Source organism: Manacus candei, unplaced genomic scaffold, assembly GCF_025592945.1.
Source record: "Manacus candei isolate 608988 ecotype Guabito, Panama unplaced genomic scaffold, ASM2559294v1 h1tg000023l, whole genome shotgun sequence".
In the NCBI taxonomy this organism is placed as follows: Eukaryota; Metazoa; Chordata; class Aves; order Passeriformes; family Pipridae; genus Manacus; species Manacus candei.
This window is the reverse complement of record NW_026138071.1, coordinates 6,385,198-6,403,742: the sequence shown is the minus strand read 5'-3', so window position 1 is coordinate 6,403,742 and position 18,545 is coordinate 6,385,198. Positions and strand designations below refer to the sequence as shown.

Here is an 18,545-nt window from a genome sequence, read left to right as displayed (position 1 = left end):
CGCCCAGCCCCTTCCCCCGCCCCTCCTCCCCTTCCTCCCCGGCGTGGGCTCTCGCAGGCAGCCGACAGCCCGGGGCATCAAAGGTTGGGAAGGGCCCCATTCCTCCCTTGATTCCTTGATTCTCCCCCTCCTCACCCCGCCTTTTTGCTTCTTCTTTCCTTTTTTTTTTTTTTTTTTTTTTTTTTTTGAGCCGGGGAGGGAGGAGAGCGCGGCCACGTTCCACCCCTCCCTTCCTGCAAATCCCCGCTCGCACTGCAAACAATCTGCCTTCCCCATTGCATCCAAGGGAGGTAGCAACAGCAACATCATCACGGCAAGCCGGATGGGAGAGCGGAGAGGAGGCTGCTGCTGAGAGAGGAAGGCACACACGCATACACCAGCTCGATGTTGCCAAAGCGGTAGGAGCCGCACGAAAAATAAGCCATGCTGCCCCATGTGTCTGGCGCATTGTGCTTTATCCTAGCCTTTTAGGAGGAAGAAGAGAATTATCTGCTCCGATTTTTTTTTTCCTGACAGCGAGAGTGCGACAGACTTGCGATGGTTGAATGTCAATGCCTGTGAGAGAGAGCAACAGTCAGAGGAGGAGGACAGAAGGGGAGGAAAATGAAGGTGGGGACGGTGGTGGAGAGAAAGAAGGAGCCTCGTCCAATGCATCAAAAGGAGGTTCCTGCAATTGCTGATAGAGTCCTGGCCGCCTCGCCATCCACAATGGTCTGTACAAGCTGCCAATGCGTTTGATGACGTTCCTGTTTTGTGAAAGGAGGAAAGGAAACGTGACCATGTAAGATCCACGTTTCCCCGGTCAATTACATGCGAAGAATAGATTCGATTTCGACGGGGTTTTTTGGTCCAGGATGGTAACAGCTTAGGGAATAATACAGCTGCCTTCCCTCACCAATTTCGCTCTGATTTTTTTTTTTTGTGTGTGGTCCAGACAGCTGCTGGAATAGAGAAGGTCAGAATATATAAATATATATAAAATATATATGATATATATATTATATATATAAAAATATATTTGTCTCAGTACCTCTGGGATTAAGCTCATTGAATGCTAATTATTTCTTTCAGGACTTTTAATATTTACAATGAAATCTTTTAAAGGCAACGGTAAAATCTGAAGCCACCTGGGAGTACAGTGTTGGAAACGTAGGGTGTTTTCCCACAAACAATGTGAAGGTCTTTTTTGTCAAAGAAGCAATTTTGATAATAACAACAGCTACCAATTTTGCATTTTGATAGCCAGACCAGCTGCTATTTTGTCTGGGTTCACACCAGGATTCGTGTGATCAGGTTTTATTTTTTAATTGAAAAAAAATTACAAAATAGAAGAAAAAGGAAAATTACTTGAGATGCCAAATACTGTCGAGAGAACCATTTTCTCCCTCCTCCCCACACCCACTGGAGACGTGGACCCTTCTTTTTTAAAGGCTTAGGAGTTGCGAGAGCTGATCGGGGGCTTTTCTCCCGAGCCCGCTGCCTGCGCCCCTGGACCCTCGGGCGTGGGAGATTTATTCCCTCCTCCTCCCGCTGATTTCTAAGCAAACTTGTGGAGGGGAGCAAAGGGTCCCCGAGCAGCACAGAGTCGGGTTTTTTTCTGGTGTGGATTTTTCTTTCAGTGGCTATCCCCGCCGGGTTGCAGCGGGCTGCCGGGGATTCCGCCCCCTCGCCCTCCGGCTCTGCTTTTGTCCCTTCCCCGGCGACCAGCGCAGCCCCCCCGGGCACTGCGGCCGCCGCGGAGCCCCCCGGCCGCGGGGCGCCCGGCTCCTGCCCTTTTTCTTTTCCCCCCCGTGCCCGCCTGCCAAGGAAAGGCACATGTTAATACCACCCGGCGCGGGCATTTTCTGCTACTGCTGCTGCGGGCTCCTCCGTCCGAGACAGATGTTGCGAAACCAAGGCCTCCTCAAGTGCCGCTGCCGCATGCTCTTCAATGACCTGAAGGTCTTCCTGCTGCGGAGACCCCCCGCGCCGCCGCCGCCCTCCCCGCCGCCGCCGCTCCCCATGCCCGGCGGCGCAGAGGCGGCGGCGGGGGCCGCTCCGCCCGGGGGGCGCGGGCCCGGCTGGCGGGCGGCGGCGGGCGGCGGCGGCGGCGCGGGCAGCCCGGCCGCCGAGGAGTGGGGCAGCCCCGCCGGGGAGCCCCCCGCCTCCCTGCCCAGCAGCACCTCCTCGGATGACTTCGGCAAGGGCAAGGCCGAGGACCGATACTCGCTGGGCAGCAGCGTCGACAGCGGCATCCGCACCCCGCTCTGCAGGATCTGCTTCCAGGGGCCCGAGCAGGTGAGCGGCCGCGGGCGGTGGGCGCCGGGGCGGGGGGACCGATGGCAGCGATGCCCCAGCCTGCGGGACGTGGGGCCTGATGCTTGCAGGGATGTCATTGGTGCCCGGAGCAGGACCCGAAAGCCATGGAGCCTCTGCCTTCTGCCCAGGCCCTGGGCTTTAGGATTTTGCACCTCGGTAGTGTTTCCCCGGGAAGCGTGGGGTGGAGGTCTGCTCCATCTGCCCTCTCCCGGGGCAGTCCTGCCCCGGGAGCCCATGCCCAGCCTCAGAGCTGTACAGCTGTGGCATGGGAGGGACGCGCTGACGCCTTCTTGAAGCAGAGTGGAGCTCAGCAAGGGAGGCTTTTCCTTGCTTTGTGGGTGCCCAGTTGCAATGATACCAGAAGTGATGCAAAGGACGAGTTTAATGTGCTGTTTGCTTTTAAAAATACAGCTTCAGTCTCTACAAAGACATGTGGCAGGAGACAGCTCCACTTCAGTGGTTCCCAGGGGACGGCTAGTAGGAGCTCTGCAGGTGCTCCACTGCTCCCATGCTCCCAGTTGCACTAGCTGGAGGAGAAAACCGTGTGGTTACAACTGTAGCTGTTGAAGCTTGAGCCTTGAGGTGCTTGTTGGAACAGACTGAGGTTAGGCCAGTGAAGTTTCCCTACACCACACAGGAGAATGAAACAAATGCAACTGTGCTAGAACATAAGATGCCACCTTAGGGCATTATTCTCCATATTTAATGACAATTAAAAGCAGCTCGTGCATTTTCAGGCTGGCAACTTCCTTATAGTGATGTACTCAGCAACATTTGTACCTAATATGACATGGCTTGCAGGTGACAAGGAAGGCTGCAGACCTCTGTGGGATCAAGCCCATATATGCTGATAACCTTTCCTACTTGGGATAGTCCCATTAACTGTCTTAATAGGGGATCTTTGCATGGGAAAGGGTTAAGAGATTTGACTATACTGATATTATTTCCATTTTGGGCACAGATTCTGGCATGTAAGGTAATACATTGAAACCTTGAATGGGGTTTGCCCCATATCTTCTTTCCCCTTCACAGACCTGTGTGCTGTGCTAAGGAAAGCTAGTTCTCATCTGAGAGTGGCCACGCTCTGGCACACATCCTGCCTTTCCCAGAGCTACCTACATCTGTAATGCAGTGATCGTGCCTTCCCTTATGCTGGTTCAAGGATGGTGGTGATGGGGGCTGGGAGGTGCGGAATAGGCTTCCATTCTTCTTTGGGAGAAGCAGGGCCTGCCACCAACCCATCCCAATATCCACAGCCCTGCTGGATGTGTCATACCAAGGGTCCCATAGGTCACAGCTCAGTTCTCAGTAGCCATCTCTAATGGTTTATGCTGTGAGACAGTTTTGATCATAGGATTTTAGATGGGGATGGGGAAAATAATTCTTTTTTGGAGATATCGTATGCCTTTCTCACTTATTTGTCTTCTTCATGTCTCTTCTCAAAGTTGGAAGCCATGCAATTCACTCCCTGGGAATTTACATTATTCCACATTTCTAGTACTCTTCCCTGGCTTGCCATTCTGCCTGTGTACATGAGACGTAGCACCTGCAAGATTGGCTTACGTGTCAGAGCAAATAGAACCTAAGCAGAATTAAAATAAAGGTAGCTCTCTTCCTTGGAGAACATTAATGCTTGAAAATAATTGGATGCTAATTTTCACACTGAAAACCAGTGTAGGTTGCATTGTAAAAGTGAGACTATTTGCTGACCATCTGCCAGCCTACCTGAGTGAGAAGCTGGGCAGACGTGACTGGCATCAATAGAGTTTCACTGGGATTTCTCTTTTTTTTGCTTCTCACAGTTTCTGACCAATATAATAAGACACTTATGGCTGGATTCTGCCACTCGTCCTTGAGCTTTACCTTATTCTGTAAATAATTTTTTCTTCACCAGCATAGCTTGAGGAGTATCTGAAACCCTTTGCCCTGCAGCAGCTGGGAAGCACATTATGGAGGCCCAAATCATGAGGTTTTAAAGCACAGCCAGATCCCCAGATCCTGACACAGATTCCTGGAAGTATGTTTCAGAATAACTGAGTGCTGAATTGGTGCAGATGATGTCAAGACCTGTACTTTGGTTTACTTGGCCCTTATGTCAATAAAAATCCAATGGGGCTAAATCCCAAATTCCTTTTCTTTGTTATTATGGTGGTTATTACTGGTTTAGTCTTTGTTTCCCATTTGTTTTCCAACTCAACAGCTGAGCAAAGACTCTTCATGTTTTGGACTTTCACAACTATAAAAGTCATAGATGCACATTACTCTCTACCACCTCTCCCAAGATCATCACGAAAATTTATCTGCTTGGAAACAAAATATAATTGCTAGTTCTTTACTCTGTAGATTAATGACAATGACAGATATAAACACTGTTTTATTTACCTGTCAAAACCATCTAAAACTGCTGCAGCTGTGGGCAAATTTGCGGGGCTGCATCACAGTACCAAGAACAAAAGCCATCATTATAAATTGACTGTTAGGTGCTCTAAGCTTATTTACCCAGATAAAATGACAGTGAGTCTCCAAAAGAAGTTTTAATCCTGCTTCGATATAAAAAAACCTAACCAAAACAACAGCCAAAAAGGTTTCTTAGTAATCTGGCTTTGCAATAGGTTTTACTTAATATATAATGCAAAACAAAATCAGTAGGGATTTTCACTTTAAATTTATGATTGCCCAATATACATGATACTTCAGGTTACTGAATTGCTTATATCTTAAGCTCCTCGTGTGTGTTTGTGGCTCTTATGGGTAAGCTGATTCTTTCATTTAAAAATGTGCTGAGGACTGTAGGAAGGAGGAAAGCTCATTATTGTGAAACTATTCTGATCCTTGCATGTTACTCAAGAGAAATGTGGGTTGCAGACAAGAAAGAGTGGATCTGGTGATCGGGGGATCACAGCATCTGGGCTCCCATTTGAGGGCATGACCAGCAAGCTCTTCTCAGGTCTGGCAGCTGAAAAAGGCAATTGCTTTCACTGAAAATGAGAGCTTAACATCATGAAAGCTGAGAGACTGAACTCTGCACTTGGTAATGGCATTGCCTTTTGGGGACTTGCTTGGCATTTTCAAAGGTTTCAATGACTGAACATCCGGCACCGTTGTGTCAGGAAATTCTGAGGCTCTGGATTGAACGTCAGAGCTCTGGAGAGAAAGCAAGAAATGAAAATGCTGGAGTATTTTCTTCTGTTTTGGGTAGTGCTAAGTGTTTGCAGAATTTTATCGGCTTTCCTGGATCTCTGACAATATTCTGCAAGAGAAAGAAATGAAGATGAGCTCTACTCTCACAAATGTTTCACAGTATTTGGTATGATTCCAAGCTGAGAGCAAGTTGTGGAGATGAGCAGGAAAAAACATGGGTGAAAAGTCCCTTCACATCAGCAGATAAACTGTTTGCCCATGTCACAAGGAGTTAGCAGTACTGTGGAGTTTGGGATCTTGGAAGTTATGCTAGCTGTGCTGAAAATAAATAGAAAAGCGTTCTTAAATAAAACTGAGATAATTTGGAAATCCATATGTTTCAAGGATTGCTTGTTAGATTGTCAGTTAGAGTGCGTGTACATCTTTTCTTACCTATCAGTTTCAGTCTGCATTTCTCTGTTTCTCTGTTCTGAGGAAAGATGCTGTAAGGATGGAGATTTGAAAAGTCAGTGCAGATAGATTTGGTTGGATAAGGAGGATCAGAGAGAACAGTTTGTGGACTATTTTGCTTGCAGGCTTGGACTTAGCTCAGAATTCGATAGAAATGCTTGAAAATAGACTATCTTTCCCACCAAAGTTCCCTCTAGACTTTTGGGACACCAACTCCTTAATAAGAGAACATGAAGACCTTCAAGGAAATTGGAAGGGAAGACAATTTACAATGGATATTAGGGCATACATTTCCATGTGATATGTGATTAGGCTGTGGAGCTCCTTGCTGCAGGACATCAGCAAGACAAGGAACTAAAGTTTAATGAGTGATTGTAAAGCCATGTGGTTATTAAGACTACTTAGTGTCAGAACAATTAATGATAACACTTCTGCAAGTAATATTCACACTTCACATCTGAAGCCAATCTAGAGATCAGGGTAAGACTGAAGAGGAGCAAAGCCTTGGGGCTGGTCTCTAACCCCACAGCTCACCAGCCTCTTGTGTGTAACCAGTGGGATCTTCCTCTGCAGGTGCATGTCTGGATTTCATGCACATGTAATGTAATGTCTTCATCATCAAGGCACCTGCCATGTTCAGGACTTCTCTAGAGCTAAGATGAGCCTAAATTACTCAGTCTGGATTAACACACATTCTTGGAGGTCCTATGTAGGATCAGTGAATGGTCAGTACTGTTGAATGGCTGGTCATTAGCATGTGTTGCTTGAAATAACTACTGAGAATCTCAGCCACATTCCTGTTCCAGGCACAGGCAAAAAGCATCTTTAGCCCCCTGCCTAGTAGGATTTGCAGAAAAGGCATGAGCTAAGCCAGAAAATATTGCCACTCTACAGACTGGTCTCTCAGCAGCACAGAGGAGTGCATGAGACCTCTGGGATGCCTGATTTCTGATTTACAACATTGTAAGATCAAGGAGAATCAGGTACCTGTTTTCTGGAGTGAGACAAAAAGAGGCAGGCTGTGGTGTAATGCAGGGCACAGGTGTGATAGTGAATGAGTGGAAGAAGAAACAACTGTGCAACCATCATCACAACCATGTCCAAAGCCAGGAAAACTTGGGAATGGAGATGCTGGTATTTCAAGGAGTCTGTCCAAACTGGCTAGACCATCAGGATGCTCTTTTCAAACACTGAATCACAGAATGACAGTGCAGGGTTCCCATCCATGTCCTTTCATAGGTGTGTTCCCACAGGGTTCATTAACTTGGTGTTAGAAGGAGAATCATTAATTGGAAAACAGCCAGTCCTGCTAAAACTGAAGACTAAGAGATTTTGGGATGCAGCTGTTTAGATTTCAATCTGTATATTGTAATTTATGACAGAAAGGAAGAGAAGATGCTTCCTATGACATTCAGTCCACCTCTCTGCCTTCCCATCTTTGAATCTTAATGCCTCTATAGCTAATTCTCCTGTTTCATCTGTCCCAGGATCAAATCTATGCTGTGTAGGCAGACCATTCTTGGCTTTGGCAAAAGCTTTGCTTGAGCCATCAACTGAATGGAGCCCAGGATGCCGTCTATTTTAGATTTAGATGCTGTTGCCACAGAGTTGATTGGCAAAGCTCCCATTAACTTCAACAGCAAAAGTGTAGGCATCCAGTAGCAGGGACCTGACCCTTGTATTTCAATAATGTTGTGCACACAGCAGGGTTTCTATAAATAATAGTGAAAGCCACTAATCCCATTGACTTTTAATTGCTCCAGAAGACAGGGTTTTCACCTTCTGTGCCTGCTGAAACTCTGATGCCTGACCCATTTATTTCGGTGCCACTAGCTAGCCTGAGCAGCAGTTTTTCTTTTCTTTCACTTTTCCCCATATAAAAGGCTTCATGAAGGAACTTGTCTGTGTTCATGTCACTGTTTCTTAAATATACATTTCAGGCCATGATTACCAGTGGCTGATGTCAGTTAGTGACAGAACAAGCAATGCAAAAGCATGTAGCTCCATTGTTTGCATCTGTAGAGTCACCGTTATTTCCACAAAGGCAACGCTTGCTCCTGGAAGGGCTCTGTTCATACAAAAATGAATTGCATTCAGGTTGTCTTTCAAGCAAAAATTCATTCCCGGCAAGGGCCTCCTCTGTGGCAGCCTTTTGCTCACATTTGTGTTTTTCCATTCAAGGCTGACCCAGTCCAGAAGTCAGAAATGTGGTTGTGCCAAAAATCTGTGATTCTGCGTGTCCTATGCATCTGCTGCACGTGTCTCCACCACTCCTAGGCTGGAGTAAGATAATAAGAAGTAACTACAATTGTTACTGGTCCATATCTGTGGCCATCCCATCCTTTTATTAGCTGATTGCTAAAGGAATAAAGCCATGTGGTGGTGTTAGCTGTTACAGTTTATGCTCATCAGCCCTCCTCAACCAATTGGCTAATTTCAGCCAGATTTGGCAGAGAATTGAGATCTGAAAAGCATTAAATTCCTGTAAGTTTCATGAAAACTAGCTGGATAAAGAAGAGGAAAGCTAGAAATGTCCTGTTGTGGGAGAGATTATAGTTATTGTCTGTGGTAGACACTGCAGGACATGGAGGACAAAGCTTCAGATGGAACAACTGCTTTAACAGGAATGTGTATCCCATCAGACAAAAAAAGAACAACCCCATCATCATATGGTTTCCATGGGAAACCAGACTTACAGAATAGCTTGTTAACTTTTTATCTTTCTCCTTTTCCTTTGTTAATCAGGATTGCTTACCTAAAATGAATTGCTTGATGCCGAAGACTTTCTTATCTTCCCCCATCTTTTCACAACCTACCTTTTATCCTTTTCTGATTTATCCCTGGTTGCAGTAGAACAGATTACATTCTTGGCAGCGGAGAATGATGAGTGATGACTTTCTTCTGATGAAGAAAATAACAGCAAGACCTGAAAATGTATTTAGATAATAAATGGGCTGCCCCCCATGCCCCACTGTGAGAAGTGATAAGGCAAAATCATGGTGGGCAGACTGATTGCAGTGGCAGGGCCCATACCCTGAAATCCTCACACGTATTTTCTTCTCTCATGTCATTTCTCCTTTACGGTCTTTGGTGGTTTTCTCTCACCTCCTCTTCTTTCTCTTCTTCTTGGCTAAAGTCAATTCACGCATCAGATCTTGGCCCCACCCATCCTATCTTGTTCTACTCTGCACAAGTTCTCCTATGGCCTATTTACCATCATATCCAAGCCTTCTCTGTGTGCAGCTTGAACACTGATGACATGACTCAAAACAGTCACACAAGTTTAACCTGCTTCCCTGTGTGGGGAGTGAGGGATGGGATGGTACAGAATGGGAGAATGATAAGCAAAAATATGGTTTACGTATTATTTTAGTCTTTCCTACATCTAGTGCCTTGTGTTCATTGGAGAAACCAGGCTGTTCTTGGGGAAAACTGTGTAAACTCCGTGGAGGATGGGATAGTTCAATCTTGAAAGGAACCCTGAAAAAGTTTTGTTTCCTCTGTAAAAGAACTTCCTGGCAAGCTTCCATTATGGTTGGAGAATTGGACTGTCAGACTTACTTTTTACTATGGAATCACAGACATTTAGACCAGCAGGTCCACATACAAAACAATTTTGCAGAACAGGAGAGAAAATAAACTTGATATTCCACCAGTTTGGAGGCCAAAGACTGTTATTGTCTTTGTAGTGTCTTTGCATGTCACTTTTAGCAGAAGTTTACCGAGGATTGCTTGATTGACAGTGTGTTTACATTTAAGATAAGGCCATGGGGTCACCTTTCCCATGCAAAAGTCTGTGCCATTAGCTAAGAGATGAGTGTTAGAGGCACCTTTAAGTTTTATAGTGCATTAAGCATTTGTAGGTGTTTGCCCTCATGACCTGAAGAGAGTCCTGTGGCTGCATCCTCTGTCAAGTTGTTCCTTGTGACTGCCATTGTAACCCCGGGTACTATGTGGGTTTAGCTTCTGTTTCTTAATCCATGCACTGATCATGCCCAAGCATGAGCCAATGCCCAGGTCTCAAGAGACTGAGTCCATCCATCCAAAATCCTGAGGCTGATCTAACCAGTTCTTAAGGATGAGCATGGCTGGAGAATCTGTCTTTCCTGCTGCAGCTCATTTCTTCTTGCCCTCCCATTAGGAGGACAACAGATTATTTTTACCTTTACTTGTTTTCCAAGAAGTAAGTAACTGAAGGTATTTTCCAGTAGCTACACAGTGAAAATTCATCCTTTCAGGACTTCACAAGTTCAGGTGACAACTGAAGCCATAACATTCCCTGTTCTTCTCTAGACTGAACAATTCCAATTCTGCCTTTGCTCTTATGACCTGTTTTGTAGACTGCTTATCATCCTTGGTGTTGTCCTCTGGACTCTCCCCAAGTGGTCCATACTTTGCTTTAAATGCACTGGAAACAATTCTCCAGCTGAATCCTTGTCAGTGCTGAGCAGTGCAGAAAGGTCTTGAATCCTGTTTAACAAGTAACAGAAGTCATCCATTCCAGGGTAATGTTTGCTCTATTTATTTATTTATTTATTTATGGAACAGCAGAAGATTATTGATTGTTACTCAACTCATGATCCAGTATGGTCTCCTTGTCCTTCAGAGCTGCTTCTTGAGCAGTTCTCCATCCTGACTCTGTGCACTTTGCATTACTCTCTCATTGGAGGAGCTGTATTTGGCCTTACTGAATTGCATCCCTTTTTCCTCAGTAGCAGCCCCTTCCAGGAGGGCCTGCAGATGCACTAAGCATTAAGTCTGTTGAATCTTTGAGGTCATTAATGATTTGAGCTCTTCTGCCTTGCCTCCTGAGGAGAGTTGGGAGGAAAAGGCTGGAGGAGCAGCTGTGCTTTTCTTAAAGGATCCCTTGACTGCCATAGAAAAGACTTATGGCTGAGGCTGGTCCTGTCATTGCCCGTTTATAGCCATGTGGAAGAGGAGGAAATGGATCCTCATTACTTCAGTTCAGGTGTCTGCTCTCTGCCCCGGTTAAAGCCACTCTCAGCAAGGCTGAATATGACTTTCCTGACAGATTTAGGGCTCTAGCCAGTCCTGCTTGAAATGTTACCCCCATCACCTACTTCTCTCCTGCTTCTCCAATCACTTTATGGATGGGGTAGCTCACGTTTCCTCCACCTTCTTGTACTAGCACTGTCACTTGGGCGTTAACCCTACCCTCACCTTGAGATTCTTTTCTCTCATTTCCCTGTTGTGTATTCATGTTGTGCCTAGGTCTTCATTTGCTTACTACTTCAGGGTATAACAGATACTTGCTCATATCCTCATTTCTTGCTTTAATTTCTGTGATACCTTTTTCTCCAACTTCCTAGCACAGGCATTGCCCTGCTTCCCTTGAGTCAAAACCAAGCAGATCACTTCTTTGACTGCTATCTTGATGGAAGAAGTGGTTTTCCAAGAACTTCCATGTGCATGTCCCTGCCCATCAGTGTTCCCCGTCCTTACCAAGACAGGTCCTGTATTGTTTTTCACTCCAATTCTCATTCTTTGGGAGAGCTAAGAAAGCCATGTGGAAGAATCTGTTGAAGACATAACACACAGCATCAGCACACAGGAATCCCGCTGACACTTCACCCACATCACATCAGCACCTACCCTGGCAATTTCATGCAGGTGGTGAACTAAAGTTCAATGGATGGTTTGCACTTTCTGCAAGTTGGGGGGTGATGGGCTAAAGCTGCCCCTCCAAACACCCCACTGCTTTTAGTTGTGTCAGGTGTTCTTCTCAGCTTGTCTCATATGTTGCATGACCTTGCACTGTCTGATGAATTAAGCACTTCCCTCTTCTCCTTGTTAAGCACACTAGGACCTGTCAGGATTTAAAGTGCTGGAAAAGTACAAGAATATTATTATCCCATTCCAAGTGATATTAAAAGAACATTAAGACGGATCAGATGAGCATTCAAGAAAAGTAGGTAATAATAAAATACTGTATCGGAGAGAAATAGCAGTTAAGTAATTAAAGAGAGGGTTTGCACAAGAGGCAGGAGAGTTATGGGTGCTTCTGGCCTCTAGACCATTCTTTATTTTAATACTATGGTAACCTTTACAGGCTGTCAGTATGTCAAGCATTGCACCAAGAAGTGAAGCAAAGGCTTTTCTTGCCCTAAAGAGTTCACATTTAGGACAAAAAACCCAACATTTCCTTAACATTGAAGAGACATGCAATCGTAAAAGATTTAGGGCCAGAGGGAGTTATTGGGCCAGTCTAGTCTGAACCTCTCTATATTAGCAGTGAAATAAGTTCCCTGAATGAAATTCCTGCTTGAAGGTTAATAGCTGTGCAAGGACTGGAGAAGAAATATCCCATCTTGATTTTCAGATCTCCCAACAATGGGAAATTGTTGCAGTGCCCAAGGAGAAAATCTGGGGAAACAAGAGAACTGAAACTGTCTTTGCATATCAACTTTTGTCTTTTCTGTCACAGAAAGTACTGTGTACTGTGTGCATCCTTAGAAACCAGCTTCAAAAACCCTTGGGCTAACTGGCAGAGAAGATTTCCCTCATGGAAGAAGTTCTGTGTTTGAAGACAGTTTTATTCCACATCAGATTAAAAGGAAGAAACTTTCAGCCTGGAAAAACACTCATGGGATTCAGCTAGTTAGGAAAAACACAGTTCATAGCCTCCTCTGACATATGAGAGCAGAAGTGCTGTCACCTACATTTAACCCACATTTGGAAAATTTTCTTCATACATGGGATGGCTACATAATTTCTAAGAAAAACATTTCTACAGCCCCCATAGCCTGCAGTGAGGAATCCTACATAAAGTTCAGCTTGCTAAACTGTCATGACCTGGCCCAGCTGCCATCTTTATTCTCTTTCCCACTCCTTATGATTAATTTCTTGCCCTTCTTGCAGACGTGTGAAATCTGCAGGAGAGTCCCTGGCCTTCCCAACCTGCAACTATTCATAAGATTTCTTTTTTCACCTTTTTCTTGGTAATACCAGACAAGAGCCTCATCTCTGAAGGTGTGCTCAGACAGGTGATGCGAATGTCAGGTGATGGTGACAATTCTGAGTGTTGTAGCTCAGATCAAACAAAATCGCACAACCTCAGAATAATTTTGGATGCAGAAACCTCAGGAGGTCATTTTGTTCAATGCCTACTTAAGCAGATCTGACCAGATATTCAGAGCTGGATAGCTCCAAAGACAGTTATTCCACACACCTCTCTGGCCCTGGTTTAATGTTTGACCTCCCTTATGGTGAAGATATGAGGGTTCTATTTTTTATTTATAATCATATTTCTTATGTTTCAAATTGTATCTGTTTCCTCTTGTCTTGTAACCATGCAGCTTGGAGAAGAGTAGGCTTTCTTGCTGTACCTTTCTATGAGGTGGCTGAAGATAGCAGTAAGATCTCCCCTTAGCTTTTACAGTGATTTTAGGAAGAGCTGTGCAAAAGATAGGATTAAATGTCTGCTCTAATTCCCCAGGATGGATTTTCACAGGGGCTGAGATTTTTGTAATGGTAGTCAGATAAATAGCAAGGGAAAATAGCTGCCCCTCTATAGCTTGAAGAATGAGAACAAACATTGCTAATAATAGCAAAGGCTCAGATATTTCTCTTTGTCATAGCCAGGACACTTTTTGATCCAATAATCACTAAACCTCCAAGAGGTGATACTATGTCAAATCTGAGTCTTACAGAAATGCTGGTGGTAGAAAAACTTGATTGAGCAAGAACTGTTTCTGCTTAAATTGAACAGAAGGATAAGCAGAAAGAGATCTGTAACTAAGGTTTTCAACTTTACAAAAGCAGATTTTGAAAAATTAGGAATCCTCAAAAATGTGCAATATAACTGAAATTTATTATACAATGTTTAATTACTGCGAAAACCTCCATTAGCTTCTTTGTAACAAACAGAAGCATTATGTTTCAATTGCTGCTTTCTGGAAGCTTACAGCCATTCTCCTTTCTACAGGCCATTTTTGCTCTCTGCCTTCAAGTAATTTGCCTGGAAAGCTGTTCAAAACCTGTCCCAAGATGTGTTTTAATAAAAATGAAAATATTCTTTTCTCTCTTTCTTACTTGCTTCCCTAAGCATCGATAGTTCTCCATGTCAGTTCTGTGTCCACAAGATACACTCTGTGACATTTAAACTTCTCTGCCAAATTCAGCCACCTTTGATAAATAAAGGCTGCAGAACTCCTGAGCTCTTATGAGTTGCATGAAAATGTGTGGCCAAGGGGGCATACCCCCCATACTGGGTTTGTGGTGCCATGGAAGGGAATTGTCATAACAGGTCCACAACTACTAGATATCAAAGAAGCCACTTTACTCCCACGTTCAATTCAGGGGGAACCTACCCGTTATTTGGGTCCATTGCTCTGAGAACTTCTGGTTTTGCTGTTGTCTTTGTTCTTAATTTTGTTTACAGAAAGACAAGAAAAAGATCCATCTGCCAGCAGAAGCTGAGCTAGCAAGTTTGAGTGCAGTACCGGCGTATTTCAGAAAACGGTACACTTAGGAAAACAAAGGAAGTGCATAGTGAAAGTTTTAGAGGCTTCTCCACTGACCCCAGTCCAAGATCTGTTATTTCAGTCGGCCTCTTTCAAGGGCACTTCCCAACGGGGCAGTCACACACAGCTGAATGGTACTTGCCCTTCAGGCAGCACAGGCATAGAGGAGGTTGATGCAGCACTAGCTGGGATGGCTTGAAAGCCTGGACCAGCATCTTTGGTAATTGGTAGTTGAAGGCAGCACCTCTTCCCCAAGTCTGCAGAATCCTACATGTCACTCCATCACTGTAGCAAACTCAGCTGGATTGGAGAGCCAGGTGACCAGGGGAACAATTGTAGACCAGTTAAGTGATAATGAATGGCAGAGAGAATATCAGAAATAATTCTGTGCAACTTAACAAGAGGAGGAATTTTGATCAGAGGCATCCAAAGTGCATCTGTCAGTAGGAAAGCGAGCTAAGCTGCTGGGACTCTTCAGAAGTTCTTAGTGGTGTAGTAAGCCAAAGGGGATGCAGGGACTGCTACAGGCTTATGGATTTCTAAGGAGCAGTCTGAGAGGCCCCACATCAGAGATTATTTGCAAAGGCATACAAATGAGTGTGTGTGTAACTGAGCTGCTCTGCGTGTGTTTGGGAGGATCAGAAACATATGGGGCAAATGTCGCAATCTCTGAAGCTGGCAGGAGGTTTGCTACCATAGCGTGGCTCTGTTTTCTGTTTGGGTTGGATCCAGCTATTTTTCCTTGTAATGGATGTGAGAAGGCTACTGAGATTGGGTTTCTGTGATGAAACAGAAGATGCAGGGGGATGATCTTGGGGCAGACAAGGCTGGAAAACACATGCTCTGCTTCTCTGATCAGCACAAGGCCATGTTGTACCTCATGGAGCCTCACTCATTCATTCCCACGGACTATCCCACTGCCACCAAAAAGGCCCAGTGGCATTCATCAGCTCCTTCTTTCTTTGTATCCCAGTTCAGCTTTTCTCCACGTTTGTGTCTCCTTCAAATGGGGGTCAGGGATCTGTAATTTATCCCTCTCCAGGTGATGTGTCTCCAACTGGGGAATGTAACTCTCTGTCTTTTCTCGCCAGATAATCCTCTACCCCTAAGCAATGTGATTGGAGCAGCAATACCAGCCCTCCTGGGCTACAGGGGAGATTTCCACTTTCTCTTAACTACATCCTGAATGTTCCCAGTTTTTCAGCATGCTCTGCATTTTGGCCTGATTAGGCTATTTGTTCTGTTGTATTGCAGAGACAAGGAGTGGTGCTTAGGCACAAGAGAGTATGTTCTCTCTGTATCCTCTAAAATAAAAGAAAATGTGCTCAGCTGGAAATGAAACAACTTGGAGTTCAAAACTCACTTCCACTGACAGCTGTTTTGCATTTTCATACACTCACCAACCACCAGTACAGGCTAAGGTCTTTACCCCTAGGTAAATGCTCCTAAGGTCCTTAGCTATTTGTATGCTGGATATACTGATGAGTCAAAAGGAGGCTGCACAAATGCACAGAGATTGGGAAAACCATCCAGATCCTTCCCATTTGGCCTGCCTTAACCGTGTTTTTGGAACAAATATCCACCCACTGAGTCCCCTTTCTCAGACTGCCCTGTGGTATTTGTTCCCAGGGTGAGGTAAAACCCACAAGTCCTTCTGGTCAACACTGTTTGGTACTCTCCGACACAGCTTCACATGTAATGGGTGGATTGCAGCATGAATAATAGCCCTTCCTGTGATTTATATCTTGTCAAGGGAGAGAGAGGGATTTTTGCAAGATACCTATCTACCTGTCAATGCTTATGGCACAACTGCTGGGACACATCTGCACTCATGTGACCGTCTTTAATCTGTTTCCTTTTAAATCACTGTGTCTACATTGCCTTGAGCTGTTTTCCTTCACTCCTGAAATACGCACAGCAGCATTGGAGGTAGGTATCTGCAGTGCATTGCTCTGCTTCTGGGCTTCGGGGCTTTTATGAGATGGTCAGAGCTTCATGGGGGTCAGGGACCTGGGTTCTCACCAGCACACTCCATGACCCTTCTGTCTTTGGAGGTTCTTCATGATCTCCTGGCAGCAGTCAGCCTTCAGGCACTGCCGCAGCGTGTGCTGATCCCAGCACTCACTATGGAGCAGGGACTGGCTGTACGTGTGTTTGTGGCAGCGTGGGAGAAAGCAGATGACATGTGGCTGAGCCAAATTGGATTGAGAAGGAGATTAAATGGTCATTTGAGGGTCACGTTTTCCTGCAGAGGGCAGATTGATGGCTGGTGCACATCTGGGCTGTGGAGCAGATGCAACAGAGTTTCAGCTGCTGCGAGGCACTTTCCCAGAGGACTCTGCTGAGCTCACTACAGGGTTGGAAACACAACACAGCAGCTAAGAGCTCCCCCATCCAGGGATGTCCCTGTGAGGAAAGTGTTCCTTTGGAATGTGACTACTCTTTGCTGCTACTGGTACATTTCTAGTTACAGATCTGCACATTGGCTGTTCCTCCCAGTAGTATGTGCATGGCATGTCCAGTGCAGTGTGGTGATTAGCAGTGTGTGAGAATTGTGCTGAATCACAATGGCTCACAGATCAGGCCTGCATGTCTTCTGTTGTTTCAGTCCTCTTATCAGTGCTTGATGTTCACCCACTGAAAAAGATCTTTCCATCTGACTGACCATCCAGGAAGTTCACCAGGTCATGAAAGCAGGCTGACCTGGAAAGATCCAAGACACAAGGATGTTTCAGAACTTGATTTAGGCTTGAGCACTTTCTGACACTAGGATGTCAGAGCTGTGACCATGAAATGGTTGTGAGCCCTTGCTGGATGGTACAAGTGGTAAAGAAAAGTTCCCGGGCAGGGTGGTATTCACCCCATGTTAGAAGATCTCTAAGCAAATAGCACAGTGTGATATGGAGGGAAACCACATGGCCTGCCTCCATGAGTGCTCAGAGGGGGGCATCTCTGCTTTCTGCAGAGCCAGAGTTTGCCTTCCTGCTAGAGAAAAAGAAATAGACAGAACGGTGTGGGGAACTGAGCAGCAAACACAGTCCTCTCAGATGAGAGCTAACCCAGAGATCAGTGTTAAAAACCCCCACATTTTGGAATCAAGGTGGCAGCTTGATCACGTGGTAACAGGTCCCAGTCAAGGTAGAGGGTTGCTCTCTGGCTCTAAGAGGACACTTTTGAAGTAGTTCTCCTATGGTGTTGGCTTGACTAGAGGAGGTCTCTCTTCCAGTTCAAGCGGATGAAAGAGAATGAACAGCAACCAAGGATCTCAGCTTCTCCTCTGAGCTTTGTATATAAGCTGTGATTCTGGGCACATCACTGAGGTGGGACACAGCTCTGAATTGCAGACACCTCAATGTGAGTGTCACAACGTAGGTGTCTGCATGTGGACTGAATGTCTAGGCAGTGAAAAATCAAGAGCTTGACTCATGCCCACGCAATGATTTCTTAGTGGAAAACATCTTGAGGTAGATAATTGTGCCCCTAGTCAATACAGTCAGTGGAGCTGGAGAGCTAGACACCTACATTTGCTCAGCTGACTCACTCCCGGGGCTCTGCTGTCAACATTGACTAGACCTCCATCGATTATACGGGGACAAGGACATCCAGTGCTCATATAGCTGCTACATCTAGATATAGTCTCTCTGGACCTGGATTCACCTGTAGTGATACATAGGACCCTTTCATGCCACCATGAAGCAGGACTGGAGATCTTCACTTTCTTCTAAGAATGCTGTAAGGGATCCTTGTTCAACTATAAAACACTAAAACCACTTCAAAGCTAGGTGCTCTGCAAATGCTGACTGTTCACATTATTATAAGTAAACAGCATTCAGAAATGCATGCACAACATTGAAGAGTAGTAAACAGATGGGAGAAGTTGCCAAGTAAGGCCACGCTGAAGCGGCGAGCAAAAATAAGTGTTAGAGACAGTCTGACATTTTTATAGCAAGACAGACGCAGCCAGGATTTGAAGCATATAGCAATAAAATGGGGTCAAGGAGGTGAGCTGCCTTTTCTTGGCCAAGTTCTTCTCCTGTTGGGCAGTCCCTTCTGTGCTCAGACAGCAAACCCTTCTTGTTGCTGGCCTGGCTGGGTGCAACACAGCTCCATGGGGCAACACAGCTCCAGAGGATGAGGCAGGAAAAGTGACACTGTTTGTGGTGAGCTGCTGTG

At 45.3% G+C, this 18,545-nt stretch overlaps 1 protein-coding gene across 3 annotated transcripts in view; it reads left to right on the top strand.

Moving 5' to 3' along the window:
- Positions 1-18,545, top strand: part of MARCHF4 (membrane associated ring-CH-type finger 4) — a 99,459-nt gene continuing 80,914 nt past the window's right edge. The window contains exons 1-2 of one of the 3 annotated variants that reach the window (XM_051786959.1): positions 1-398; positions 517-2,277. In XM_051786959.1, coding sequence (XP_051642919.1) covers positions 1,816-2,277 — 462 coding nt within the window. In that variant the 5' untranslated portion in view covers positions 1-398; positions 517-1,815. Of the gene's footprint in view, positions 2,278-18,545 lie in introns of all 3 variants that reach the window. The other 2 variants (XM_051786958.1, XM_051786961.1) reach the window with 2 other exon arrangements.